This window comes from Geosmithia morbida, assembly GCF_012550715.1.
Source record: "Geosmithia morbida isolate 1262 chromosome Unknown scaffold_0, whole genome shotgun sequence".
Taxonomy (NCBI): Eukaryota; Fungi; Ascomycota; class Sordariomycetes; order Hypocreales; family Bionectriaceae; genus Geosmithia; species Geosmithia morbida.
The window spans coordinates 1,274,996-1,302,108 of NW_023336187.1; the positions used below are offsets into that span (position 1 = coordinate 1,274,996).

At 55.7% G+C, this 27,113-nt stretch overlaps 8 protein-coding genes across 8 annotated transcripts; 4 read left to right on the forward strand and 4 right to left on the reverse strand.

Annotated features, from left to right (window-relative positions):
* Positions 1 to 486: 486 nt before the first annotated feature.
* GMORB2_0401 (calcium permeable stress-gated cation channel) lies at positions 487 to 4,425 on the forward strand (the record flags this gene model as incomplete). The annotated part of the gene is made up of 2 exons (XM_035462387.1): positions 487 to 746; positions 813 to 4,425. The coding sequence occupies 2 exons, from the start codon at positions 487 to 489 to the stop codon at positions 4,423 to 4,425; spliced, it is 3,873 nt and encodes a 1,290-aa protein (XP_035325317.1).
* Positions 4,426 to 6,141: 1,716 nt separating this feature from the next.
* On the reverse strand, positions 6,142 to 7,738 carry GMORB2_0402 (cardiolipin-specific phospholipase; the record flags this gene model as incomplete). Its single annotated transcript, XM_035462388.1, has 2 exons — positions 6,142 to 7,593; positions 7,652 to 7,738. The coding sequence occupies 2 exons, from the start codon at positions 7,736 to 7,738 to the stop codon at positions 6,142 to 6,144; spliced, it is 1,539 nt and encodes a 512-aa protein (XP_035325318.1).
* Positions 7,739 to 9,228: 1,490 nt separating this feature from the next.
* GMORB2_0403 (Spo7-like protein) lies at positions 9,229 to 10,740 on the forward strand (the record flags this gene model as incomplete). The annotated part of the gene is made up of 1 exon (XM_035462389.1): positions 9,229 to 10,740. The coding sequence occupies one exon, from the start codon at positions 9,229 to 9,231 to the stop codon at positions 10,738 to 10,740; it is 1,512 nt and encodes a 503-aa protein (XP_035325319.1).
* Positions 10,741 to 11,765: 1,025 nt separating this feature from the next.
* GMORB2_0404 (uncharacterized protein) lies at positions 11,766 to 13,385 on the reverse strand (the record flags this gene model as incomplete). The annotated part of the gene is made up of 1 exon (XM_035462390.1): positions 11,766 to 13,385. One exon carries the CDS (start codon positions 13,383 to 13,385, stop codon positions 11,766 to 11,768), a length of 1,620 nt encoding a protein of 539 aa, XP_035325320.1.
* A 2,192-nt stretch (positions 13,386 to 15,577) lies between these two features.
* Positions 15,578 to 16,420, reverse strand: GMORB2_0405 (uncharacterized protein; the record flags this gene model as incomplete). The annotated part of the gene is made up of 1 exon (XM_035462391.1): positions 15,578 to 16,420. The coding sequence occupies one exon, from the start codon at positions 16,418 to 16,420 to the stop codon at positions 15,578 to 15,580; it is 843 nt and encodes a 280-aa protein (XP_035325321.1).
* A 1,789-nt stretch (positions 16,421 to 18,209) lies between these two features.
* On the forward strand, positions 18,210 to 20,246 carry GMORB2_0406 (tRNA (guanine26-N2/guanine27-N2)-dimethyltransferase; the record flags this gene model as incomplete). Its single annotated transcript, XM_035462392.1, has 1 exon — positions 18,210 to 20,246. The coding sequence occupies one exon, from the start codon at positions 18,210 to 18,212 to the stop codon at positions 20,244 to 20,246; it is 2,037 nt and encodes a 678-aa protein (XP_035325322.1).
* A 183-nt stretch (positions 20,247 to 20,429) lies between these two features.
* Positions 20,430 to 22,094, forward strand: GMORB2_0407 (Diacylglycerol kinase catalytic domain; the record flags this gene model as incomplete). The annotated part of the gene is made up of 2 exons (XM_035462393.1): positions 20,430 to 20,448; positions 20,707 to 22,094. The coding sequence occupies 2 exons, from the start codon at positions 20,430 to 20,432 to the stop codon at positions 22,092 to 22,094; spliced, it is 1,407 nt and encodes a 468-aa protein (XP_035325323.1).
* A 108-nt stretch (positions 22,095 to 22,202) lies between these two features.
* Positions 22,203 to 23,898, reverse strand: GMORB2_0408 (uncharacterized protein; the record flags this gene model as incomplete). The annotated part of the gene is made up of 2 exons (XM_035462394.1): positions 22,203 to 23,638; positions 23,829 to 23,898. The coding sequence occupies 2 exons, from the start codon at positions 23,896 to 23,898 to the stop codon at positions 22,203 to 22,205; spliced, it is 1,506 nt and encodes a 501-aa protein (XP_035325324.1).
* Between the last annotated feature and the right edge of the window lie 3,215 nt (positions 23,899 to 27,113).

Below are 27,113 nucleotides of genomic sequence, written 5' to 3' on the forward strand. Positions count from 1 at the left end.
TGTCTCTGCTGGAAAACACTAATTGTGTTAGTGTTGTATCTTTCATTCTTTACTTGTTATTCTCTCCCCCTCTCGGCAGACTAGGGTCTTCCTCTTCTCTCCTTCTCAAGTCTCTCTCATATTCTTTAAATCTCCATACCCTTTCTCCCTTCTTCTGCACGACCTCGCCCCTCGTTTCACCTTTTGTTCTCCTTGTCCGACCGCTTCACTGTCTCTCCTGCGCCGGCCCTCCACCTACCGGTACTACTCCGATCCTCGCACGCTCTTACGACCCTCATCGACCCTTTTTATTTACCGACTTCATCCTCGTTCTAACTCTTGCGACGGGTGAAGCCTTTGATATCACCACCGACCACCTCTAGCATGACTACCTCGCCCGACATCGTGTAGATCACAGCCATCCGACATACCTATCACCGGCAAAGCGACATATATAATACACAAGCCTCTGGCTCCATTGGGGGGAGTCAGACGACGACGCCCATCATGGACATGTTATCGGATAGCCTTGTCCCCGGCCTGGCCCTTCGTGACGACACAGAATCCCACGCAGTCTTTGGCTCTCGCTTCCTCTGGGCCAAGCTGGCAGCCCTTCACCGTAGAGCGGCCTCGAGCCCCGGTGCTGCCCAAGCGGACCAAGGAATTGGCATCATCGGTTTCCTCACTGCCCTAGTTGTCGCCATAATCGTCTTTACTGTCCAGGTCACCTTGTTCCTGCTTCTGAGGAATAAGCTGGCCCGTATCTTGTTCGTCACCCGTATTCCACCCTCCTGCACAGAATCGCCCAGCTAACTTGATACGTGCCTTGACAGTAAACCTAAGACTTACCTCGTTCCCGAACGCGAGCGGACAGACCCTCCACCAGCGGGCCTCTTCTCTCTCTTCATAACCCTCTTCAAGTACAGTGACCGGGAAGTCATCAAGAAGTGCGGCCTTGACGCCTATTTCTTCCTTCGCTATCTTAGGACCCTGCTCGTCATCTTTACCCCCATCACCCTCGTCGTCCTCCCCGTCTTGGTCCCCCTAAACTATGTTGGCGGCAAGGGCCAGAATATTGAGGGAGATGCCAGCAGCAGTAGCCATTCGAATTCGACTGTCGAGGGCCTCGACACCCTCGCCTGGGGCAATATAAAAAGCACCCACACCAAGCGCTACGATGCACACTTGCTCATGGCCATTCTCGTCGTCATCTGGGTCTGCACCGTCTTCTTCTTCGAGCTCCGCGTCTACATTAAGATCAGACAAGACTACTTGACCAGCGCCGAGCACCGACTGCGCGCCTCGGCCACGACTGTCCTCGTCAACTCGATCCCCGCCAAGTGGCTCAGTGAAGATGCGCTCCGTGGCTTGTTCGACGTGTTCCCCGGTGGAGTGCGCAACATCTGGCTCAATCGCGACCTGACGGCCCTCCTGGACAAGATTGACCAGCGAGACGATGTCCACCAGAAGCTGGAGCAAGCGGAGACGGACCTCATCAAAGCCGCCAAGCAGGCCCAAGTGAAGAAGAAGAAGGCTGAGGATAAGAAGAATAAGCAGCGGATATCCAAGGATCAGCAGGCTGCTCGCAATGCCGAGAAGGACGCCAAAGCACGTGAGATAGCCAGCAGCGGCGGGGGAGTCACTGCTGGCGACACCAACGCCACCCCTAACCTTGAAGAATCCCTTGAGCACGAACTGCGCCTTGCTACCCCCGATGCGCAATCTACCCGCCGACGAAGGGGTACCGGCGAGACGCACACGACACGTCACCGAAGGGGCACCGGAGAGACACAAGCCACCCACCCACAAAGGGACCACGAGGCCCACAAGACCGCATTTCTGGGGGTACCCATGGTAAAGCTGGGCACTGGCGCCAAAGATGTGGTCCATAAGGCTGGGAATGGCGTCGAGAACATCTTCGAGACGACCGATGGATTCGTGGGAATCGAACCCTCCGATACCCGTGATACTTACACCTTATCCGAGGACCGCGGAAGCATCAAAGGCAAGGTATCCAGCGAGACAGAACCTGCAAGGGGCCGCACTCCCAACTCGGCCGAGCCTGGGGCTAGGTGTTCGCGATCCGCATCGGGCGGGTCAGATAAACCCATCCAGACGCAGGGCAGACCCTCAGAGACCCTGGACGAGTTTAAGGCTCGCCGGCTCTTGTACATTGACCAGCAACGGCTGAATGACGGCCCCAAGTTTTGGCAGTTCTGGAAGCCCCCTGCTGGCGGTTACACGTCCCCCGTCCCCCAGGGCCAGGATGCGGCGGACTACATGACCAAGGAGGCAGCCGATAAGACGCCATTCTGGCAGAGGGTCAAGAAGTCGTTGCCGTTTGTCGGTGGCGAGGAGCTCGAGACCTTGGAGTACGAGCAGGCTCACAACGCCGACCGTGAAGTTGACGCCGACGAGGAAGAGGCCGAATGGGCCAAGTACCTGACAAAGAAGGATCGTCCCACGCACAACCTACCGCTCTTCGGCGTCAATTGGCTCTTTGGCATCCCGTGGGTCACCAAGAAGGTGGACACGATCTACTGGTGCCGAGAGGAGCTCGCCCGCCTCAATGTCGAGATTGAAGAGGACCAGCGGCATCCGGAACGGTACCCCCTGTTGCCGTCGGCCTTTATACAGTTCGAACATCAGGTCGCCGCCCACATGGCTTGCCAGAGCTCCATCCACCACCTGCCCAAGCACATGGCTCCGCGTATCATCGAGATCTCTCCCAAGGATGTCATCTGGGACAACATGGCCATCTCGTGGTGGCAGGAGTGGCTCAGATCCGGCCTAGTCATCAGTCTGATCATCACCATGGTCATCTTCTGGGCCATCCCCGTCGCCTTCACGGCATCGCTCAGCCAGCTCGACGAGCTCATCAAGCAGAACAAATGGCTAGGATTCCTCAAGTCGACCGACTCCCTCCAGACGGCGGCAGAAGCCGTTGCTGGTGTCCTTCCTGCCGTGCTCCTCGCCCTGCTTCTGATCCTCGTCCCGATGGTGCTCAGGCTGCTCGCCGGCGTCAAGGGGGCCAAGACTGGTTCGCAGAAGAACGAGTTTGCGCAGATCTTCTACTTCCTCTTCCTCTTTGTGCAGGTCTTCCTCATTGTCTCGGTAGCCTCCTTCTTCGCGGCGAGCATCGATGAGCTCTTCCGGAATGTCTCGGAGAAGCTTAACAGCGTCTCGGCAGTCCTGGACCTTCTCGCGACGAACCTGCCCAAGGCGGCCAACTACTTCTTCACCTACATGATCCTGCAGGCTCTGTCGACGAGCTCGGGTACGCTCCTGCAGGTCGGCACCCTGCTCAAGTGGTACGTTGTGGGGCGCATCATGGACAGCACCCCGAGGAGCAAGTGGAAGCGCAACACGACGCTCAACACGGTCAACTGGGGCACCTTCTTCCCCATATATACAAACTTTGCCTGCATCAGCATCGTGTACTCGGTGATTGCGCCTCTCATCTCCATCTTCGCCATCATCACCTTCAGCCTGCTGTGGCTTGCCAACCGCTACAGCATGCTGTACGTGACGCGTTTCGAGCACGACACGGGCGGCGTGCTGTACCCGCGGGCCATCAACCAGACGTTTACCGGCATCTACTTCATGGAGCTCTGCATCGCCGGCCTGTTCTTTATCGTGGACGACGCCGATGGAAAGAACCCGTGCACGACGCACGGCGTGGTGATGCTGGTGGTCTTGGGCCTGACAATCCTGTACCAGATCCTTCTGAACCGGTCGTTCTCGCCGCTCTTCCGCTATCTGCCGATAACGATTGAGGACGAGGCCGTCCTCCGAGACGAGGCGTTTCAGCTTGCCCAGAACCAGCGGTTCGGCATCAACGACGTCGACGAGGAAAAGGGCGTCGGTGCCTCTGGTAGCTACCTGGCGCCGCTCAACTCGTCTCACCGGAACGACGATCGTGACGTTGCCGAGCACACCGACGACGAGGGCAAGGAAGACGGGGAGATCGAGATGGGTGAGCTGCGGGGGCGCAAGCACAAGCAGACCAGCCTCCTCCTGAACCCGGTCAAACAGGTGGGCGGATGGGCCAATGCCGGTGGACGGCAGATCCGCAAGATCACGTACACGGACAGCAGCGCCGTCGAGTACCGGCGCAAGCGGCACCAGCGCAAGCTCGACGCGCAGCGGGCCATCGGCGACGCGCTCTACGGCGGGATAAACGACGACATCGAGGACCTCACGCCAGTCGAGAGGGATCTGCTGGTGCGCCACGCCTTCAAGCACTCCGCCCTCCGGGCCCGGCTTCCCGTTGTCTGGATCCCCCGCGACGACCTCGGCATCAGCGACGACGAGATCCGACGCACCCAGGCCTACAGCAGGAACATCTGGATCAGTAACGAGGGCACCGCTCTGGACAGCAAGTTTCGCGTCGTGTATGGCAAGAACCCGCCTGATTTCTCGGAAGTCGATGTGATTAATCTCTAACACATCTGTCCGGCTGCAACCTTGTTTGTCGATTCTCTCAGCAACTTTTTTTTCCCCATAGCATCAACCATTGGCGTTTTGCACATCTTTTTTTCTTCCATCTCCCTCTTCTTTTCTCTATTATCATGAGCATTGCCTTTTCTTCTCCTTTTCTGTTACATTGTCTTATATCATCCTTGGCCATGGGCACCTGAAGCAAAATACATTCAATGGCAGGAGTTAATCCACGGTGTTTTTTTATGTCCTTTTCTTCTTTATCTCTCATAGCATGGGTTGGACGGAAGAAAAAAAAAGTGTTCACCTCGTAGAAGACAATACTTTATGACTGTATTTTTTCTTCTCTTTCTCTTTCTCTTTTCTTTCCCCTCACCATTCCTTCTTGTTTCCTTGATGGTAGCTCATCTACTCCTTCTAATTCGAATAATGATGTAATCCAATAGATGCTGGACAGGTACGTGTACCTACTGGCGACCTGTCATGCTGTCGCGATAAACAGCTGAATAAGTTACCGGAATGGATTTATTCCGGCCCGATTAGAGACGTCCCTAACATAAACGGAACACCTATACAGTCACTATTTCCTTCATGTAGCACAACAACAACACGCATCATGAAGAGGGCAGAATACCGCCTTGATTGGATCCCTTTCCATCCCTACTCTAGTGCATAATTATTCGGATAAATATCTTTCCGATCCGAACCCTCATAGGAGCATCTTACCGATCTTATCCCGCCGCTACGTCTGACAGCAGGACAGGCCGTAACACATCAGCCCAGATGACAGGAGTGACGGCGGTTGAGCTTGCCAAGCACCCTTGGCTTTAGGGCCGAGATTGGTATCTAGGCCGACGCGTGGTGCGAGCTGTCTGGTAATGTATCCCCACTTCTACAGCGGGAGATTGGGGGGTAATCGGCATCATGTGCCTCTCAGCAGCAAGGGGGGGCGTAAGGCTTCCGGGCCTCTCTTGCGGACGTGCCCAGGGACCCATGGCCGCGAAGAGCGCCAGAGGTCAACGGCGGCGAGAAAGACAGCTGGGTTTTCTAGATAGAAGAGGTTCACGGGACGGCCTGTTCCAACGGTGCAGTGACTCTGCCACAGATGTCTGCATGATTCGACAGAGGCACGGCTGCCAATCATAGTCTCGAAGGAGCACTGACTACTACTACATGAACCGTGCCATCTTCAGTCTCTACCGCGCATCCCATCAGCCAATCTCGACGATGAGACGTCTGGAGGAGATGTAGTCAACTTGACACTGTCCCCGGCCTGTCCAACTAGGGAGACTGGAAAACTGCAAGAGGCACTCTTCATCTTCTATATAATACGTCATGTATTTTATAATATATTTTTACATAAAATGCATTGGACTGCGAATTGCTCGTACGGTTTACTTCTGATATGTAATGTGTTGAGAGAGTCAACTACTGATACAATTCACTTCTTATATCAAGACTGCTAACTACTTATACAATCTTTGCATTGCATAATTCGGGGTTGAACCATGTATTATTGATGTAATCACATGCATTTTTTACAACATGTCCCAAGTGAAGACGTCTAAAATATGAACCAAAAAGAGAGAAGAGCAAAAGAAAAAGAAAAAAAATAAAATCCCGCTCCATCTAATATGCCAATAAAAAAAACCGAGGAAAAGGAAAGAACCATTGCTATCTTGGTTTTTTGTTCGTTTTGTGCTTTACGTCCCTCACGACCAATCAACCGTCTAATTGGCGCCTCCTCTTCTCATCAGCCCTCGTGCTCTCCATCTCCTTGCAGATGAAGTCATTGAAATCACCAGGGTTATCGAGGTAGAGGTGGTGGCCAGCGCCGGATATGATCTTGACGGTAGCCGAGCCGTTCTCACGTGCCTTCTCGTCGGGTGTGGCGTCGGCCAGGGCGCGCGCGCGAGCCTGCTTGAGCTTCTCCTCTGCCGCGAGGCCGCCCGCCACGTCCATCCAGTCGTTCTCGCCGTACATGAAGACTATGGGGAAACCCGTCTCGCGGCGACGGGGTGACGTGGTGGTGGTGGTGGTGGTGGTGGTGGTGGTGGTGGTGCCTGAAGCGGCAGCAGCAGAAGCACTGCTCGGGGCGGGGAGAGGTTGACGGCCGACGTCCTGGATGCGATCGATGACGGGACGGCGGGCGTAGGCACCCGGGGCAAGGATGTATGCCAGGGCGTACTCGCCGCTGCCGCGCTGACGGAATATGGAGAAGGCATAGTCGTGGAGGGCCTGGGCCTCGTCGGCGGGCAGGTGGTTGAAGCGGCGGGAGGTCCAGCCGGACACGAAGCGGGGGCCCAGCGGTCCGGTGAGGCGGACGATGCTGAAGGGGGAGATGTTGGCGTCCCAGAGCCAGACGAGCCAGCTGGGAAGGGGACGCTTGGGCATCATGGGAGGAATCTTGTTGCCGACCGGAGCGGCGGCGGCAGACGAAGACGAGGTCTGTACCGGCTGAGCGGCGGCAGCGGGACGGTGCTTGGTCGTGACGTTCTCCTGGTCCTGGGTAAACTCGTTCTCGAGCGTCGACTCGTCAGGCCCGGGCATGGCGGCGTCGACTGCGTAGGGGTCCCTGGGGATGCCGACGGGGGAGGCGAGGATGAGCTTCTTCAGGTGGCCCGGGTACTTGAGAGCGTAGGAGACGGCGAGGTATCCGCCGAGGGAGTGGCCGAGCAGGGTGAAGCGCTCGATCTTGCGGGCGACGCGCCACTCCTCGAGGGCGTCGACGAACCAGCTCTCGGCCTCGACGACCTGGTCCTCCTTCTCCCTGGCGTGGATCTTGAAGGGCGGCCGCGACGAGTTGCCCATGCCGAGCATGTCGAGGGCGTAGAACTTGATGCCGGGCATGCGCGTTATGGGCTCGTAGTTCTTGTAGAAGAAGCCCAGGCCAGCACCGTAGCCGTGCACCATGACCAGAGTCTCCTCGTCGTCCGTCGCCGCCGTCGCCGCGGACCGGTCGGCGGAGGGTCCCTTGACACGCTCGATCGAGAGCTCATTCAGGGCGCGGTTGCGGCCGGACAGGCGAACAAGTGTGCGACGCCAGATGCGCGTCCCGGGAGGGTACGTCGTCTCGACTGCATTGGGGTCGGCCAGGGTGTCGATAGCTTCCTTGATGTCGGGCATGAGGCGGAGGACGTTGCGCTCAGCCATGCTGGGGGTGACGGAGCTCCACTGCGACTCTCCGTCAGTATGGGGAATATCGATGGGAAGCAGTGAGACGATCTCTTACCCATTGGTAGGCGGCTTCCTTGTAGCTGAGGGGGAAGAAGGGCGAGGGCGCCTGCCTCTGCTCGCGGGGTTGCGGGCCGGCGGACATGGTCGAGGTAGTTGCGGCGGAACTGGTGCTGAAACGGAAGGTTTGCAAGTTGTTGTTGCTATTATTATTATGATTATAGTTTATTTTCACAGTCGAGATCGTGTTGTTGTTGCTGTCGCTGTTGCTGCCGCCACCACTGGATGGAGAAGATGCGGCAATGGCAGTGATGCGTCGTGAACTGTGGATTATGGCCGAAGCGGATTGTTGCTTGAGCATGGCGGGCAGCGTCCAGCGCTTATATATCAAGGTGTGCCCATGCGGGAGGAAAAGGAAACGAATAGTCCGCCACGACAAAGTAATAGCAGGTAGAGCTGGTAAGCTCAGTGGCGTGTGTGTGTGTGGCTCCGGTCAAGGCTGAGAGGGGTGGAAACCGGAGTTAACGTTAACGACGATTGTTGACGGGGTTTGTAGACGGGGCGGAGACCGTCGAATATTCCGCTCGCGTGGCGTTGGTTCGATATGGTGTCGATATGTCTCCTTTTATAAGTAGCGGGTGTTGAAAATGATGGTCAGTAAGGAAACAGGATCGAGAGAGTGGAGAGAAAAAAAGACAAGGGAAAGCAAAAGTATGAATCAGGGTCGTGAGGCTTTTCCTGCTCATCTGCTGCCGCCGCCGCTGCTGCTGCTGCTGCTGCTGCTGCTGCTGCTGCTACTGCTGCTGCCTCTCTGTATTTCGTTGGGGCGGTCACTATGGCCTTTCTTGGGAATACTACGGAGTATTACATAAACATGTACTGGCTAATACTAAAGTACCAACGCCCCACTTCAGCTCTTTCCCCCCTTAACCAAAATAATTACCACGGAGGCAAGCCTCGAGCTGTCATAGGACAATCCATTCCCATATTAAGCCACACTTTCATTCATACGATAAGCCACAGCCCTCGATATGGATACCCAGTCGTACGAGCGCTGAACACCGCCAAGCACCTCCTAGACATTTTAGCGCTCGACAGTGGCCTCATCCTCCTCCCCCCCAAACGGCAGGTGGGGACCCCCCTCCCTTCTCTGGTGGGCGGCGGTCGGTGGCTGGAGCTCTCCGGTCTAAATCCAACGACAAGATCTTTGTCCGCCTTATTTTATTTTTTTGCTTCCCATGACGGCATCATCACCAGCATCACCGCGTGCTCCATCAAGCAAGCACTCTATACCCTCCAACCTGGGAATGACGATTACGACGACGAAAGAATAACGTACCCTGAAACGAATGACCTGAACACCATCTTCCTCTTCTACTCCGACATACACGCCCACCTTTCTTTTCTGCATGGCCGTTGACTCCTTCTGAACCTTGGCTGGTTCTCCCTCTCCAAGGGCGGGGGGTAAAAAAAAGAAAAAAAAAAACCAAAAACCAAAAAAAAAAATAAAGAGAGAGCTGCATCACAATAGGAAGAGATTTAAGAAGAAGAGGAAGAAGAGAAAGGAAAGAGAAAAAAAAGCAGACGAGATATCTAATACATTTTCAAGAAGAAGGAAAGACACAAAAAAAAAAAATGTCACGAGATCTCGACTCCATCGTCAAGGGCGCTGCGACGGTGCCATCCGACCCGAACAAGAGCAACACGACACCCATCGCCACGCCTTCGGGACGAGCGGGCGACCCGACCAACAACGCGCCCAACACGCCGTCGATGGTGTACCTCAACCTGCTGATCCTCGAGGCCTCCCTGCGCGCGCAGTTCCTGGAGCTCCGTGCGCGTCGGCGGCACCACACCTTTTTCATGACGCTGCTGACGGCCTGGATAGCCCTGTTCGGGTGGCTGGTGTTTCTGGCGCCGCGCGAGGACGGGCTGGGAATGGGAGGGTCCATCTACTGGGCCGTCGAGGGCGCGCAGAAGGTGTGCCTGATGGGCGGCGTCATCACCGCCGTGCTCATCTGGGCCGTGGGCATCTGGGAGAGGGGCATCCGCTGGCCGAGGCGGTGGTTCGCCATCTCCAACCGCGGCCTGCGCCCCTTCAACTGCAAGCTCGTCCTGGCCCGGAGGCCGTGGTACGCCGAGGCCGTCTCCACCATCGCCTTCTTCCTCACCTACGGGCTCTTCTCCCACACGTCGTCGTCCTCCTACCGATACGTCGACGCAGGCCTCCTCCGCGAGGTCCAGCGCGAGCTCAACCTCTCCGGCGACGCCCACCCCACCCTCATCGCTCCGCCACCGCCCTCCTCGTCATCCGCATCCCGTGTCGCCACCTCCACCGGCCCCGGCGGCGAAGACGACATGCTGGGCCACGAGGAAGACCTCGCCCCGGGGGGGGACTATGTCAAGCTCCTCCTCCTCGCCAAGCCCTTCTCCCCCACCTTCCGCGAGAACTGGGAGCTCTACCGCACAGAGTACTGGGAGCGCGAGAACGAGCGGAGGGCCCTCCTCCGCGCCAAGGTCAAGGAGCACGACCGCGCTCTGGCCAAGCAGCGTTACGGCTGGCTGTGGTGGCTCCCGGGACGACGTGTCGTCACCCGTCCCTCGCCATCTTCCTCCTCTTCCTCGGGAAACAACGCCAAGATGAACAATACGAGCGGCATCAGCAATAACAACCTCCTCCACCCCAACGCCCGTCATCACGGCCACAATCATCATCCCGCCGACCGCAAACGCCGCAGCAGCAGCAGCAATACCAGCGCCCGCGCCCGCCGCGGCTCCACCTCGTCCTCGCGCAGCGCCGCCTCCACCGCGGCCGGGACGGGCGCAGCGGCCGCCGGCCTCGACTCCTCGGACGACGGTAAACCGTCTCGTAGGCTGAGCGCCTCGTCCTCGGCGTCGTCGTCCACGGCCGGCCCCGTAGGCAGAACACGAAAGCAGGCATCCGTGTCATCGAGGCCGAAGAAGCCCGTCGGCGCCGCCGGTGCCGCCTCCGCCGTGTCCGCCGCAGACTCCCGCTCCGTCACACCCGATATCCCCTCCCCCCTCGCCATGGAGAGGAGCATATCTTCCGAGTCGCATGGGTCCGAGCCCAATTCTAGTAGGAGACTCACCAGGAGTGCGTCTAGGTCAAAGGGTGTTTCTCCGTAACGCGTCTTCTCCTTACTCTCTTCATTCTTTCTCTTCTCGTCATCTGTCATTGGGGAGGGCTTCTTCTTCTTTTTTTCTTGGTATCGGTTTTTTTTATATTGTTTAGTCGTCTCGACAACTTTGTCGCATCATTATCATGGGATTCTCGTTTTAAGAGAAAATACACATCACCTAAATGCCCCTCCTCCTTCCTCCCCCCCTCCCCTTCTCACTCCTACGAATGGTGGCGCAGCCCGTGATCCTCGATACCACAAAGCTTCATCATGTGAACTCCGGAATATCTTGACAATGTTACATCTTCATTCTCTGGTATACTAGACTAACTCCCGGACAAGCAAGCAAGCAGAAGACAGAATAAGAAAGAGGAAAAAAAATGAAAAGCAAATCGTGAGCTAGGATCCTGCCGTTGTCTCATTCGTATTCTCTGCATATCTCTCTGCACCTCCCCAATATACTAATAGTAGTGATAGTCATCTTTCCTTTCCCTACGGTACATTGTTTTGTCTGTCTCGTCTTCTTTTTCCCTATTGAAGGAGGCAGTAATACAGGCGGGATTTTATGTTTTTCTTTTTTAAAAAAAAGACAGGATGAGAAATGAAAAAGTAACCCCCCCCCCCCCCCCCCCCCCCCCCAAAACCTCATATCTACATGTAAAAAAGGAGAAGAAAAAAAAGGGGGGGAAAGATGTTAAAAAAAGAGAAATTGTAATGAAATAAGAAAAGGGAAAAAAAGAGCAAATGNCATCTTTCCTTTCCCTACGGTACATTGTTTTGTCTGTCTCGTCTTCTTTTTCCCTATTGAAGGAGGCAGTAATACAGGCGGGATTTTATGTTTTTTTTTTTTAAAAAAAAAACAGGATGAGAAAAAAAAAAAAAAACCCCCCCCCCCCCCCCCCCCCCGATTTGGCGTGATATATACATGTAAAAAAGGAGAAGAAAAAAAAGGGGGGGAAAGATGTTAAAAAAAGAGAAATTGTAATGAAATAAGAAAAGGGAAAAAAAGAGCAAATGGCTGTTATGGGTATGTTATGATGCTGCTGGTTTGGGAATCTCCCATATCAGGACAATGACAGAGTCCTTGTTATCTTCACTTCCGCGCCCGGCTTTCCGCACGTAAGCCTGCCATACGGAACCGTCTTTGGTTGTGGCTGAATCCATGAGACGCCACGAATCTCGCCTGCCCGTCCAGATTATCTGCGCCCTGTCGATCTCGGCAATGTTGTCGTCGATAACTATGCGGTCGGGTGTCTGCGGTGTGGACGGCGACGAAGACTTCTTGTGAGAGGTGGGGGTCTCCCTGTCGACGTCCTTTCCATGGGCACCGTCGTCATCCTCGTCGTACCGATTTTCGCTGAGGATGTGCACTTCCACGCCGTCGGGGTAGTGGTTCAGGGAGACGCCGTTGACAAGGACCCAGTTGTCGCGGAAGAGATAGCGCTGCATGAAGCAAGCCTCGCCGCAGACATTGGTCACCAGGTGGGCCTTGTTGACGTCGAGGAGGTGGCGCTCTCCGTATCGGCGGAGCAGCAGGGGTTGGAGACCCATCTCGTAGCTGTCGGACTGCGTGTCGGCTACGGCGGCCTCGTCGTTGGGCGAGAAGAAGCCGGGTAGGACGTGCATGTTCATGTCCGTGTTCTTGAGGATGCACGTCTGCAGGAGCTCATCCCAGCGCTTCGATGTGAAGGACATGGTCTGGCCGGACTCGAAGCAGGGCAGGCTGGCGGTGACGGAGACGGCGCTGCGCGAGAAGATGACGACGCCGCCGCCAAAGGTCGTGGTGGCCTTCCCGCCCTCGGACCAGTCCGGCCGTTCGCTAGGTACGCCGATGTAGACAGGGCTGTCGGTGTTGTAGGCGAAGAGACGGTCACGCAGGTTCGCCAGACTGGGGAAGAAGACCTCGTCCTCGACGAGACCGAACCAGCGCTTCTCCTGGCCATTCATCTCCATGTTGGCGGCAAAAGTTCTGAGGATCCTGGTGAGCTCGACGTACCGGCGGGCCATGGACATGGGCTCATCGGTCGACGTGACCCAGCAGTCGATGCCGGTGGCCTGCAGGACGTTGTCAATCTCCTCGAGCTCGTCGGGGCGGGCCTGGTCCAGCACGACGACCAGGCTGGCACCGTTGGCGTGGTGGTGGCCGTCGGTGAGCCAGCGCGACCATGCCTTGACCATGGCGTAGTCGCGGTCGGCGATGCGCGCCACCGTCGTCGAGATGCCAAAGAGGAAGTCGGAGGCGTCGACCTGGTCCAGCATCGGGCTGACGGGCACGGGAAGCTGCATCCTCTTCTTGGCATAGAGGTCCATGCGGTCCGGGGCGTTGATGTCGATCGTCTTGGACGAGACCGACTCGAAGTTGAGTCTCACCTGCGTCACCGACGGCCACTCGTCCGACTGCTCGCTGGGAACGATCCTCCAGGCCCTCCAGATCGCCTGCTGCGACAGTCCCAGCTCGCGCCCCAGACGCGCCAGGTACAGCTCCTCGGCAGATGCGCTCCCGTCCTCGTTAACCTCTGCATCCTTCAGCAGCGGTGAGCTCGGGGGCGTGACGACGCCTCGCTGGGCGCCGAAAAGGAAGACCCCAATGATGAAGAAGACGAGCAGAATGTGCGTAGGCCGCACGGCGAGGGGTCCTTTGCAGACAAACATGGTGCTGTGTTCCTCGCTCCTCTCCTCTCCTCTTCTTTTCCCCGTTCCCCTTCTCTTCTCCTTCCCTTGCTCTGCTTCCGTCAGCCGTCAGGTCAGGTATTGGCGCCAGGCAGGTGTGCGCCTGGTGAAGACAGCCCCCGCCCTCGTCGTCGGCCGCCTGGGCTTCTCCGCTGGAGCTGGGTCTTGTCGGGCCCGGAATGCGCTAGAGGTAAGTGGGATGGATGGGCGGGCGCACGGCAGGGAGATTCAGATTAATATCCCATGCTACACGCTTTATTTTCCCTTTCCCCGGGTGCTGGAGAGAGGGGTTTAGATGTCGTGGGTGTTTGATGTATGTGTGTTTTTGCGTGCGTTCAAAGAGGGATGATGTATTAGAAAAGTTGGGAGCGAGAAGAGAAAGACGGCCTGGATGAGTGAATGGGAGGGGAGGACGCCGGATAAAAGAATGATAGCGGCGCCAAGCTAAAAGGGTGGACTGGGGGACACTGTGAGGGAAGGAGCCAAGACAAGGCCCAAGGGTACATGTACGAGTAGAAAGGCGTTGTTTGTTCGGGGGGGGGGGGAGGCCACGGGCTCAAGAGTCAAGGTTCAGGGGGTACTCTATAGATAGGTTGTACTGGATATCTACATATTCTGACATGCTCTGCTAGCGATATATGTACGAGCAGGTCATTGGGCCCCTCGAATGTGGTGATATGCATATATCTAACCGGTGACCTCATGATTTATGCACGTAACTACACATACGCTGTTCCCTCTCACGCAACTATTATCAGGTCTACGCGGCAGGATACTCTGGACCGTCAGCGACGGTAGAACTGCGTCAGCCTGAAGAGAGCGAGAGCTGGGCTCTTTTGCCTACAGACTCGATAGCACTGATGGTACTACTGATAGTACTGCTGGTACGAGTAGTATCTGCCACTCGAAACACCCATCAACTTGAAACCAAAGGGAAAGTGAAGAGACAGGAAAAAAAGAAATTGGTGGGGCACCTAAAAGCCGCCTAGACACAAACCCCTAGCCCATAAAGATGTTCTGCAGCATACAGGTACCAGCGAACCCCTGACGAAACGGACGCCATGACGGGTGGATAGTGGGTACAATCGTTGTCTGCAGGCACAAGGGGCGCCTCCATGTACTACAATGCTCGTACCTTCATGCATACGAGTACTAGCACTGCTACTACTGGGACTCGTACTGTTGGGAATTATGACTGTATCCTTATAATAAATGTACTGCTGTATCATTACTATTATAGTTTCCTCCATCTTCGTGGAGCTGTTAGCACTGACAGGCTGCTAAGGATTTGCTACATGTACGGGTAGAAATGCTTGTATCCAACAATGCGCTCACACCCGTACCAAACCAACTCGCTCTGTCGGTCATACTCTCCTACCGGTAGTCATGATACTACCCCGTGTATTACTAGCAAAGACTCCGTTCAATATTACTCCGCAAGACTCTCCGTGACTGGCCTGCAAAGGGAAGCTCCATCCATAGACTCCGTTGCTGCATGCATCAAGTTGGGGCCCATGTGCAACGACGATGAACATTATCACCGTGACCCCCGAATCCTACCGGTAACGGTCCGGATTCCAGCTGCTGCCGTCTACATCGATGTTACTACGTGCATCCGCATCAGCATTACTACGGGTATGAATACTATCCTTATGCAGCTACATTGACATTTACTACTTGTACTCATTCAACTACTATGCATGCACGTCTTTCCCACAAGAACGAATGGATGGTGGTGTGCGCTGCTTGATTACGCCGCGGCTTAGCAAATATTCTGTACCTGTTCCTCATACTGACTAGCAATGAATTGTCGCCAAAGGTCCCCTCGGCGTCTCCCAAACTTCAGCTAGATTACTTCTCTTTTCTTCCTTCTATCTCTATCTCTCTCCTATAACCTTGGTAACCCGTAGCAACTCTATAAGTCGTTAGCTCTCAGCAAATATCACCCACCTCGTCCTGTTGCCTCGTCGCATCGTTGCAGGTCACACTCGAAAAGCTGGAGAAGAAAAAAAGAAAAAAAAGGAAAAGCGAAGGTAGACCTCTACTCATACGAATATCAGGAACGTCGTGAATGCCCGCCGGCCCGTGGTTTGCACGTCCCACCGCCTACCCCGGGTCTTCACCGTTCAGTGCTCAGTCCCCCCAGAAGACTTGAGTCCAGGACCTAGATCGTCTCATGCACGGCCCGCGGCGGGGTGCTGACGGTTTCCGCCAAGGAGCTGGTGGCCGCCAAGAAAAGGCTGCTTCAGGCTTCGTTTGGAATTGTATGCAGCTGGCAGGCTGGCACGCACCGCCGCCTTTGCGTCTTGCAACCGGTCGAAGCAATCGGCAACGGTCTGCTCAATCGGCTGGTCCACCGGAACGAGGCCGCTCTCCACAAGCCTACAGATGTGATCCTCAACAATCTCAAACTCGGCCTTGTTGTTTCTGTACCGGTCGGGGAGTCCGCTGTTGTGCATCAGTGCCAGTATCCCGGCGATCACCGTATTGGCCGCCGCCAGTGCCGTCGTGCGTGAAGCCTGTTTAGGAGAGCCTTGTCCGAGTGCAGCCATCGTCGCGGCCACGACGATGTGCAACAGCATGAGGACCCACCTCAGGGTGCTGGTGACGTGGAAGAAACAGAACCACATGGTCCGCTCCTCCACCACATTCCTGTACAGCCCTGGCGCCATACCTCTGGGCGGCCACCACCAATGTCTAGGATGCACAGGCTTGGCCTGCTCCACATCGTGAACCGCACCCACGCTGCGTGCCAGCATGGCCCGTTCCGTGTAGGAGAGGCGTCGGTAGCCTGGTGCCTGCTCATCTTTCTTGCCATCACTGCCATCGTCCCCGCCGGGCCCTGCCTCCAGCTGCAAGAGTCGGGCCCCTTCATGCCGAGACTCTGGGTGTTGGGAGCCTTCTGAGTCGTCTCGTTGCCCGTACGGAGACCGCGGTCTCGGCTCTTTGGCCCTGGCAGCGTTTGAGCGTTGCAAGACATGTCCGTCGCCATGCTGCCCCTCGTTTCCCCCATCCATGTTCGTGTCACAGTCGACTCCGTGTTATTACAGCTTTACTCCGTAGTTTGTCTGCAGTTTTACAAATGACAAACGCCCGACGGGCCGGTGTACCTGCCAGGTGACCAGGAATGTCGCACTAGTGCCTCGAGACTCGGCTAGCTGCTACAGCTGCAGAGGCAAGGAGAGGCCGACGCAGAAAATGAAGATGAATATAGTAAACGCGCGTCTTTGATGTTATCGGCTTGACTCACGACTTCGCCGACGGTTAATGCTCTCAACGCGAGGTCAGTGTACGGGAACAGAGGATCGGCTGCTACGCACGGCCACAATGATGGCACTACTACCCGTGAAATCTGGGGAGAAGGGAGAGAGGTGAGAGAAAGGCGATCAGGATGGCTCACTTCTCTGCAATGACGGCCATGCCTTCTCGATACAATTCTCCCTCACTCCTTCCTTTCGCGATTATTACGGTGAAAGTCTTCCTCTCGCAACAACGGCAAGTGCATGGGTGCCCGTTATTACCGTATTACTGCCCTGCTCCTTCTTGCAGATGTCCACATCCGTAACGCTGATAAAGGAAAGCTGCGCGTCGTTCCCTCCCATATTTGGAAGGTCCAGACAGGGTTTTGTTGTCTTTGGGAAGGTACCACCCACCATTACAACTCCGTGTCCGTGTTCCATATCCAAGTAGCCAATGTGTATATGCACATATACACTCTGCACTCTACATCTACCGTACTTATATCCGTATGCTTAAGAGCATACTCGTATACATGCATTGGCCGCGCGATGGCGAGAACACAGTCGCCGACCAGGGAGACGTTTCATGCGAACGTAACGACCGGCCTAGAACCTTTTGATTTTCCGTTACCCGTACAAACTATTTTCGTTGTTATTACTGGCCTAGTTAGGCTCTTCTTACCAGCCTTGGCATTTTCAATTGTCGTGAGTTGGCAACATGTAGATGTCAGCTGTCAATTGCTTGTTGACACATTTTCCATCAGTCGGCTAGAGTGACGCGGGGCCATCCATCACATGCTCATGCTTGATATGGTTCATAGTTCATGGCCGGCACTTGTACGAGTGAATATGCATACATCAAATTCGTACTGGTCTGTAAAGCAGCTCTAGTACGAGCAGCGCTGATTCTGCGGTAATATCTCTCCGCCGAACATTTCACAGCAAAATGGCAATGTATCAACCCAAGTAGGTTCATATCGTCATCCTCACACGATATAGCGTATGAGCAGCTATGATGTAATATGATGTAAATGCCACTATCATCCATGTATCTGGTGGGTTGGGCGCAAAGTAACACTCCCCCCCCCCCCCCCCAGTTCAAAGTAAGGTATGGGAATGGGACTGTCATTAGAATGGTTGACAGCTTACCTGTACGGAACATTACACGCTGTAATAATACTCCGTAAAGCCTGTAAATATTACTCAGTATTACTTACAGGTACTGATATCCACCTTGCCGCAACACTCACCGCCCTGGCGATCCGGCGGCAGAAAGCCAAAATTTGCGACGCGCTAGTACGAAATTCTGTAGTGGTAGTAGTAGTAGTAGTAGCGAAATTCTTAATCGAGCCGGTTGACTCTGCTTCGTGGAATGAGTCTGGAGAGAACTGCATCCATCCTACGACCGTCTCTCTTGGCCAAGGTTACGGTCTTGGTCACATCGAGCAGAATTCTCCGTCCTGTCCCGTCGAGATATATCCTCTGCCACCACCGACACTACCACCGCCACAGCTGCACCAGAACCCCACGAAGACAACCCTACGAGAGCAGCAGCAACAGCAACAACATGGCACCGGCCGATCCTGTCGCGACGGGCACCGTCCAGAAAGATGGCCAGGAGTTCAGGACGGTCAAGGAGGGAAAGGCTACCATCCTTGTGCCCCAGGGGGCCAAGATCGGCGCTGACAAGAGCGAGGTGCAGCAGGTCTTCTACAACCCAATCCAGCAGTTCAACCGTGACCTGTCTGTGCTGGCCATCAAGGCCTACGGCGAGGAGGCTCTCGAGCGTAAGCGGGCCCAGTACGGCCTGCGGAAGAGCAAGAAGAGCAAGAAGAGGAAGAGGGCGCAGGAGGACGAGGCTGGCAACAACGGAGACGGCAGCAGTGCGGCAGCCCCGCAGCAAGAAGAGCCTGTGGCCGCAACCACCGAACAGGCTCCAGGGCAGCAGCAGCAGCAGCAGCAGCAGGAGGAGGAGGAGGAGCCATGCGCACCAACCTTCAAGATCCTAGATGCGCTTTCAGCTTCTGGCCTTCGCGCGCTTCGATACGCCCACGAACTCCCCTTTGTCACGCAGGTGACGGCCAACGACCTTTCCCCCTCGGCGGCGAACCTGATCAAGACCAACGTCGAACATAACGGGCTAGCCGGCAAGATCCAGGTTAACAACGACGACGCCCTAGCCCTCATGTACCGCGCCATAGCCGAGGACCTTACCAACAAGGACACACGGACGGGCCAACCGGGCAAGACGAACAAGTTTGACGTCGTCGACCTGGACCCCTACGGCACGGGCGCTCCCTTCTTCGACGCTGCCGTGCAGGCTGTCCGCGATGATGGCGGACTCCTGTGCATCACGTGCACGGACAGCGCTGTGTGGGCAGGCCACAGCTACTGCGAGAAGTCCTTCTCCTTGTACGGCGGCACGCCGGTCAAGGGTATGCACTCGCACGAGGTCGGGCTGAGGCTCGTGCTCAACAGCATCGCCTCCTCGGCAGCCCGCTACGGGCTGGACATAGAACCGCAGCTGTGCATGTCCATCGACTTCTACACCAAGTTCTTCGTGCGCGTGACCCGGTCGCCGCAGAACGTCAAGTTCCTCGGAGCCAAGACTATGGTGCTGTACAGCTGCGACCACGGTTGCGGCGCCTGGCAGACGCAGTACCTCATGAAGAGCAAGGTGGCACCCAACAAGAAGGGTTCCGGAAACTACTACAAGCACGTCATGGCCCTGGGCCCCACGGCCGACCAGTTCTGCCCGCACTGCGGGACTAAAACGCACCTCAACGGCCCCATGTACGGCGGCCGCATCCACTCCCCCGACTTTGTGCGTCGCCTGCTCACCATGCTCCCCGATGCCGACCCGGCCGTCTACGGCACCAAGCAGCGCCTCGAGGGTATGCTGCAGACCGTCCTGGAGGAGAACATCACGACGGACGACTCCCTTGCGCCAGCGGAGAAGGTGAACCCCAAGGAGGATGCCGCCGCTGCCATAGACCCTTGCCCGTTCTACTTTGTGCCCTCGCGCCTCGCCGGCGTCATATCCTGCGCCTCGCCGCCAGACGGCATGGTCCGCGGCGCCCTGGCCCATCTTGGGTACCAGGTGTCGCGCAGCCACTGCCGCGCCGGGAGTATCAAGACGGATGCGCCCTGGTCTACGGTGTGGTGGATCATGACGGAGTGGGCCAGGCAAAAGGCCCCTGTCAAGGTGTCCAAGTTCAAGCCCGCCATGCCTGCGTGGAAGATTCTCAAGGATGCCGGTCTCCTCGGTGGAGACGAGGACACCTCCGCCAAGGCTGCCGACGATGCCAAGACTGAAGATGCCACGACCGAAGATGTCAAGGCCGAGGATGTCAAAGATGGAGAAGACACCAAGATGGCAGAGGACCTTGAGCCGCAGCAGAAGCAGGAGGATGCCACCACGCATGGAAAATCGTTAGAGGTGCAGGCCGATGTCCCGGAACAGGAACGCGAACTGCGAAAGAGTCTAGTCTTCGATGACGACCTCGCCCGTCGCGGTCAGCAAACCGAGGGGAGGCGTCTGGTGCGGTACCAGGCTAATCCGGAGAAGAACTGGGGTCCCATGAACAGGGCCAAGGCCCATTGATTTTGTCCTTCCACAGTCAGAATCCTGAGTCAGCTATATTTCAATGTATCATATTGTCACATGCCCTGAATTATTGCGTGCTCTGCAGACTAGGAAAAGGCCTTGCATTCGGGGTGTTTTACCGCTCACTGTTTAATACATGTTACCGCGGGGAAGGGAGCAAGATTTTAGAGCGAAGCATCAATGATTATAAATACAGCTGGTGCAATCCGACGACCATCAATCTAGAAAGGGAGAAGAAGAAGAAGAAGAAGAAGAAGAAAGAGAGAGAGAGACAGAGAGAGAAGAAAAAAAAATTCAATCTCGACAACATTTCACATCATCTCATCGAGAGAAATAAACCGTTTCTGGGTCATCTTATACCGTGACCTGCCGTCTACCATGAGCAGCAGCAGCACGTCTCCAAATGAGGGGCATCCACCCACTCGGATCGAGGCGGGGTCATCCATCGCCGTGACAGACGGACAGCTCAGATTTGACAGCGGCAACGGCGACATCTACCTCGACACCAAGGACGTTCTTCTCGTCATCCCCAAGTCTCCGGAGGGCTTCACGATATGCAGTCTCAAGGAGGAACCGGCTCTCGAGCTGATACTGGTCGAGTCGTCCTCATCCTCGCTGCCCGATATCCTCCGGCCGCTGGCACTGGACAAGGCAGGAAGCCTGCCTGATCACCTCGTCAGCAGCGCCACGCACAGCGTCGACATCATCGTGTCGGTCAAGTCAGGCACGGGGACGGCTCTTGTATTCTGGCAGGACGTGCTGCGGCCTCTCCTGCAGCTGGTCGCTCCGCAGGGCCGAGAAGCCTCTGACGGTGTGGCTCACAATGTGGTCATCACCCAGAGTGCGGACAGCATATCGCAGTTCGCGCAAGAGCTGTGGTCCTCGCTGTCGTCGCCAGACAAGTCCAGGACGGTTGTCCTCCTCACCGGCGACGGCGGTATAGTGGACCTGCTCCGGCAGCGGGAGGTGGATGGCGACGGTGACGGTAAAGATGGCAGCGCGCCGGCCACGCGGCCGACGGTGAGCCTGATGCCTCTCGGCACGGGCAACGCGCTCTTCCACTCGCTCCACAAGCCGCTGTACGCTGCAGGAGACGGCGGGCCATCGCCGCTGGTGGTGGCCGTGCGCACGCTCTTCCGGGGACAGGCCTCGCCCCTGCCGATCTTCCGCGCCTCCTTCACCGAGGGGTCGTACATCGTGCCACCCGGCGGCGGCGGGGTCGCCGACGAGCGTCAGAGCCCTCCCGCGAGGGTGAGGCACCTCGACGGCGCCGTCGTGGCCAGCTACGGGTTCCACGCTAGCCTCACGTACGAGAGCGACACGCCAGAGTACCGCGTCCACGGGGCCAAGCGTTTCGGCATGGCGGCCCAGGAGCTGCTGCGCACGTCGCACGCGTACGCCGCCACGCTGGAGATGAGGGCACCGGGCTCCCCGACCTTGGAGACCGCTGGTGGGCGCGACGGCACGCACTCGTACGTGCTCGCGTCGCTGGTGTCCAACCTCGAGCGCACCTTTACCATATCCCCAGACGCCAGGCCGCTGGACGGGCAGCTGAGGGTCGTGCACTTTGGCGATGTCGGTCGTGAGCGCACCATGGAGGCCATGACGAAGGCGTACGATGGGGGCAAGCATGTCCACGTGGCGTGGCCCGACGGCCAGAAGGTACACTACGAACCTGTCGAGGAGATGCGCGTCACCATCAGGGAGGACGAGGACCGATGGTGCAAGGTCTGCATCGATGGGACTACTGTGCATGTCCCTACAGGGGGACAGATGAACGTACGGATGCTGGAAGAGACTCCTCTGCAGGTTCTCATCAACCCGGATGTGCTTCTCAATACATGAAATGAAATATAATCACGGTTGGGGAAGGGAGGGGGGGGGGTTGTATAAAAATAAAAAATAAAAAATAAAAAAAGACATTCGAAAAAAAAAGACCAAACTTTTCTTTATTCATATCCTATCCCTATCTACAGTGATGAACCTGCCCTGCCCGGCCCGCCTGGCACGTATATGCTTCTCGACGCGGGCCGCATTCTCGAGCGCGTCCGCGTAGGCCGCCGACTCCGAGGGCATGGCGTCCTCTGCGGGCTCCCAGCCTACGCGCAGCTTCAGATGGCTAATCTTGCTCCAGCTGGCGGCCCAGTCGACAAAGTCGTGGTCCGACCTCTCCATCAGGGCCGGGAACCAGGCCGCGCACCCCGTCAGGTCGAGGTACTCCAGCTCGTACAGGTTGCGGCTGAGCATGCGCAGCACGAGGAGGGCCTCGCTCCAGTCCCCGTCCAGCGAGTGCGAGTACATGTCTGTGCCGGCGTAGGCCAAGTTTGCCGGGCCGATCGAGGCCGAGCCGACCATCCTGGACTGCTGGCTGGCGCGCGAGACGAGGCACGGCGCCGGCCAGTACGCCAGGCTGAGGTGCGTTATCGCCGAGGATGCACGCGACGAGAAGGTGAGCAGCTGCTTCCACGACGCGCCAGAGCCGTCCCGCGGGTCAAGGGCCAGCGACACGTGCGAGAGGTTGGGAAGCAAGGTGCGTGGAGGTCCCGCTGCTGCCGATGGTGTCGTCACCGCCGCCGTGGTGCCGTCGCCGCCGCTTGCTTCCGTCGCAGCCTCGTACCATGATTCCTGTGGCTCCTCGTATACGGTGACGGGTGGTCTGGGCGGGAATACAAGGTCTGTCAGCTCCTTGAGCGTCAAGGTCCGACCGAGAGAGCCGCTGACGTCGAGGTAGGTCACGTCGCCCAGGCCGTCAGGCTCTCCAACCCGCAGCCCCTCATCCTCACCTTCGGTAAGAGGATCTGCTGTAGGAGGAGAGGGAGGAGGAGGAGGAGGAGGTAGCAAGATGATCTTGAGGTCTCCCAGCGACACGCCGCTGAAGACGCTGATGTAGCGGATAAGTGCAAGCTTGAGGTGGGTCGGTAGGTGGTAGAGGTGGTACACGTTGTATATGCGCTGAAATTCCCACTCCAGCGCAATATTACGGAGGACAAGGTCGATGAGGCTCCCCTTCGAATGGAGGTCCACGCCCGGCAGGGCGTCTGCGGTGATGATGGTGGTGGTGGCAGACGACGCTCGAGCCAGTGGTGAGCTGGGATCCATCAGGCGAGACGAGGTACCGTTCCTGCCATGTTCGTTCCTCCCGGATACCCAACTGCGAGGTGGTGGGGGTCCCGGGGGTAGACGCCGACCGGCTTGGTCGAAGCGTACTCGTCCTGGACGTCGGGGAGCGATGGGCGGTGCCTCGGGGATCTGGAGAATCTCCCGGATGGCGGGTGGAACGCTGGGACTGTTCCCTGCCAAGCTGGGGTTTATCGATGATGATGAAGGCGACCCAGGCGCACGTCGTAGATTGGCCAGTATATCATTGACACTCCTCGTAGACTTTCTTTCTGTAACCGTTGTATTTATCTCTGTTTAATAAATCCTTCTTCTTCTTCAACTCGATCTTCTTCCTCCCCCGCGAGGCATTCATTTTCCCACCATCAACTCAACTCAACTCGGACGGGAACAGGGACATTCCCCCACCCCCGTCACTTGAACAGGAGAGAGAGAGGGGGGGGGGGGGGAGAGGATACGTACCGGAAGATGCCGGGGTTACCGGTAACCGTGGCTTGTAAGACCAGTTTTGCTGGTACCTCTTCTTAGGCATCCCCCGGATACGGGACACGCTTCACTGCGCGCGTTCGAGGCTTGGTGTAACGAGACAAGCCACTTGGCTGCGGTTCTCCGCCGGGATGAGTAGGGGGGGGCAAGGCGGTCAGGAGAGGATGCGAACCTGACTGAAGGGAGCGTGTGGCCTTGAAGAGAGGCAGACAAGAGAGGATGAGGAGGCTTGCGGAGTCGGGGGAAAACGGTACTATCGTAAGACGAATCACTGTCCTGTCCGTTCCTGATCGAATGATGGCGACGACGATGATGGCGGATGAGTCCTATGATTGCAGTGGTGGATACTATATGGCGTGGTGATATGCATGTGCCGTGTTGTGTATGTATGATGTATTGTTGTTATTCGAGAGTATCACTACTACACCCCCCCCACCACCATCTTTACACAGTATGGACAATTATATCTCACTTGGAATGGCACGGTGTCGATTATGGTAATACAATACAAGTAGGTGGTATAATATTCTGAAATATTACTACTATACTACTATATAAAATAATATTATATTTAAAAATAAAAATAAACTAATAAACTAATAATACTCCATTACTCGTACATGATAATACTTGTGGTTTGATATGAGAATAATACGTCTTAGTGGCACCGCATAGCTGTCGCATATGTGTATATGTAGTAATATATACGAGACCTTTACCGGCTCGCCACTGTTTTTTTTTTCTTTTCTTTTTCTTCTTTTTGAGCAGAACATCACTTTTGTTTTTTCTTTTCCCTCTGTTCCTCTCTTCTTCTTCGTGACCAACCGTATACAGTCATCATCTTCATCGCCAACAGCTCCCGTGTGACACAGACACGTACCGAGTCGCCATATGAGCCAACTGACAGCTGACCAGCCCGCAATGATACGATAAGTGTGTGTCTCCGAGCCTTGTCAAAACATTCCTGCACCTTTCGGAACCATCTCTCTACACCTTCCAACATAATCACATAGGTTTCGTGCCTTGTCTCCCTGCCTAGCCTCGGTGAGCGGAGTATTATCCCTGTCATGCAACCCACACCTGACATAGCCCGTCGGCCTCATATTACGTATGACTTCTCTTGGGCATGTAGTCACACGAAAGGCCTCCCCGTCTCTGTCGATATAGTCTGTTATCTCTGCCGTCAATCTTGCTCTCTTCCTAACCTCGCTAGAGACTTGCTAGGGCAGCTTGACATGCTCATTGTTCTCGACATCATGCACGGCCACAACCGTTTGGTCCCCAGATCTGTCTGCTTGAACACACTGGTCAAAGTTGCAAGTCGTGGTGGGACTGCTATGACTGTCTGTCACGAAGTCATTGAGGTTTTTTTTCTTCTTTTTTTTTCTTTTGATTTCCCCCGTGAGCTGGTTGAAACAGAAAGTCTCTCGCCTTTCTGGCCCTCCATTCTCTACAGCTGCAGGCTCTTGGCGCCCGAGATCTTCCCATGCATGCTTCTCATGTCGCCCGGAGGGCAAGATCAAGCCTGCCTTGGACAAAGGTTCTCAGCATCGTCGAGGATCTCGAGGATTTCGACGTCGAAACAGCAGGGAAAATTGGACCACGTGCAGGCACGTAGAAAAATAGAGAATGACGGGTGCCTATGTGCGTCCTCGAGAGCAGCGAGCTGGTCGTCAGTTGAGAGCAGCTGGTCAAGATCAATCCCTCCCGACAAGGAGCTGTTCTGGCACAATGCTCCCTCCTCTCGGTACGCTATAGATAGAGCAACTCACCCACGTTGCTCGTCCCGTCTATGCAGCAGATGATCAGAGAGCTCTTCTTTGGGAAACTGAGGTAGAACTCACCAGTCGTAGTATATGATCGAGATCAGCATCCGGCGTCAAACGCGAATTTAGGCATGCTGGGTGCCTTCTCTCCAAGACTGTTACCGCGCTGCGTAGGTTGCTTCGGGCGGCTTCCGTTAAGTTCGGTCAGCACGATTCCGAATCTTGTATGGTGAGGATAGGAAGAAACTTGCCTCGCAGAGTGGTGGCGCGGTAGTGCTAGAGCATCATCACCTTCATCTCGTGAGAGCCTTGAGCCACCTTCATGCCTCCTCCGCATGAAGCTGCTACTAGGTGTTACGGTATTATTGCTGAAGCGGAATTTCTTTTATAGTTCATCTTGATTTTCAGTATCTTTTTTTTTTCGTTTTTTTCGTATTCTTAGTGAGCAGTTAGTATTGGTATCGGTAAGTCTTCGTATCATCATTACCTCGGTATCAGTATGTCAGAGATGAAAGCGGCGAAGGGATGAGCTGTCTATGCGGAGGCTACTGTTTCTTTCTCGCACTTGGCCATATCACCGGTACTGATTATATTACTTGATCGTACCTACAGCAGTCATAGATGACCAGAAGTGAAAGGAGCTCGACCCAACAATGATATCAAAGAAGCCATGTATATGCATACATGCATACACACCCTTACCTAGCTATACGCATTTTCATCGACGCCCAGATTGTTGCCTCATCTCTGCAACTCATCGAGCCGATGAAGCTATTTTGACGGCTGAAACCATGTGCTCTACAACAAGTAGTCATGGGCAGCAAAATCGGAACTAGTCCTTCATGTCACGCGTGAACCCACCATCGACACGCTCTCGATTGTCGCCTTTCAACTCGCCAAAGTCAAGGGGGTTGCGTATAATACGTGATATCATGTCGACTGTCTCTCTCCTACTACCCTCCTCCCTCCAATCCTGATCGGTTTCCATCCCCTGTCAATGCCGAGCGCGAAAGGTCTGAAAAGGAGGCGCGTAGACATGGCGGTCACGTATCGAGTGGAACGACATCAATGTTTTCTCTGTTTTCTTTTTTCTTGTTTTTGTTTTTTCTCCTTCTTTCCTCCCTTCGGCCTCGGTTAAACTCCACGAACGCTGAAACCAGACCTATGTAGTACACTAGGAAAAAGTAAGAAGTGAGGCATTATCACGGGTCTGAGACAATATTCAGCATGAAGAGCACACGCACACGCACACGTACACGATAGACGTAAATGATACAGATGCCTTGTCATGTGTCGCTGACCACCAAGCTGGGGGAGAAACCAGCCACCTCTATAGATGGAGAGCGACGCGTTTAGCCTCCCGGCCGTGTCCTTCGCTTATCCCAGACCCAATGGATGGGCTTTCCGTACCCGGTATCGGGAGGGATATGCCTTAGGATGGGGGGGGGGGTTGAAAGCCTGAATCACAGGACAGAATCTCGTCAGAACTGATTTT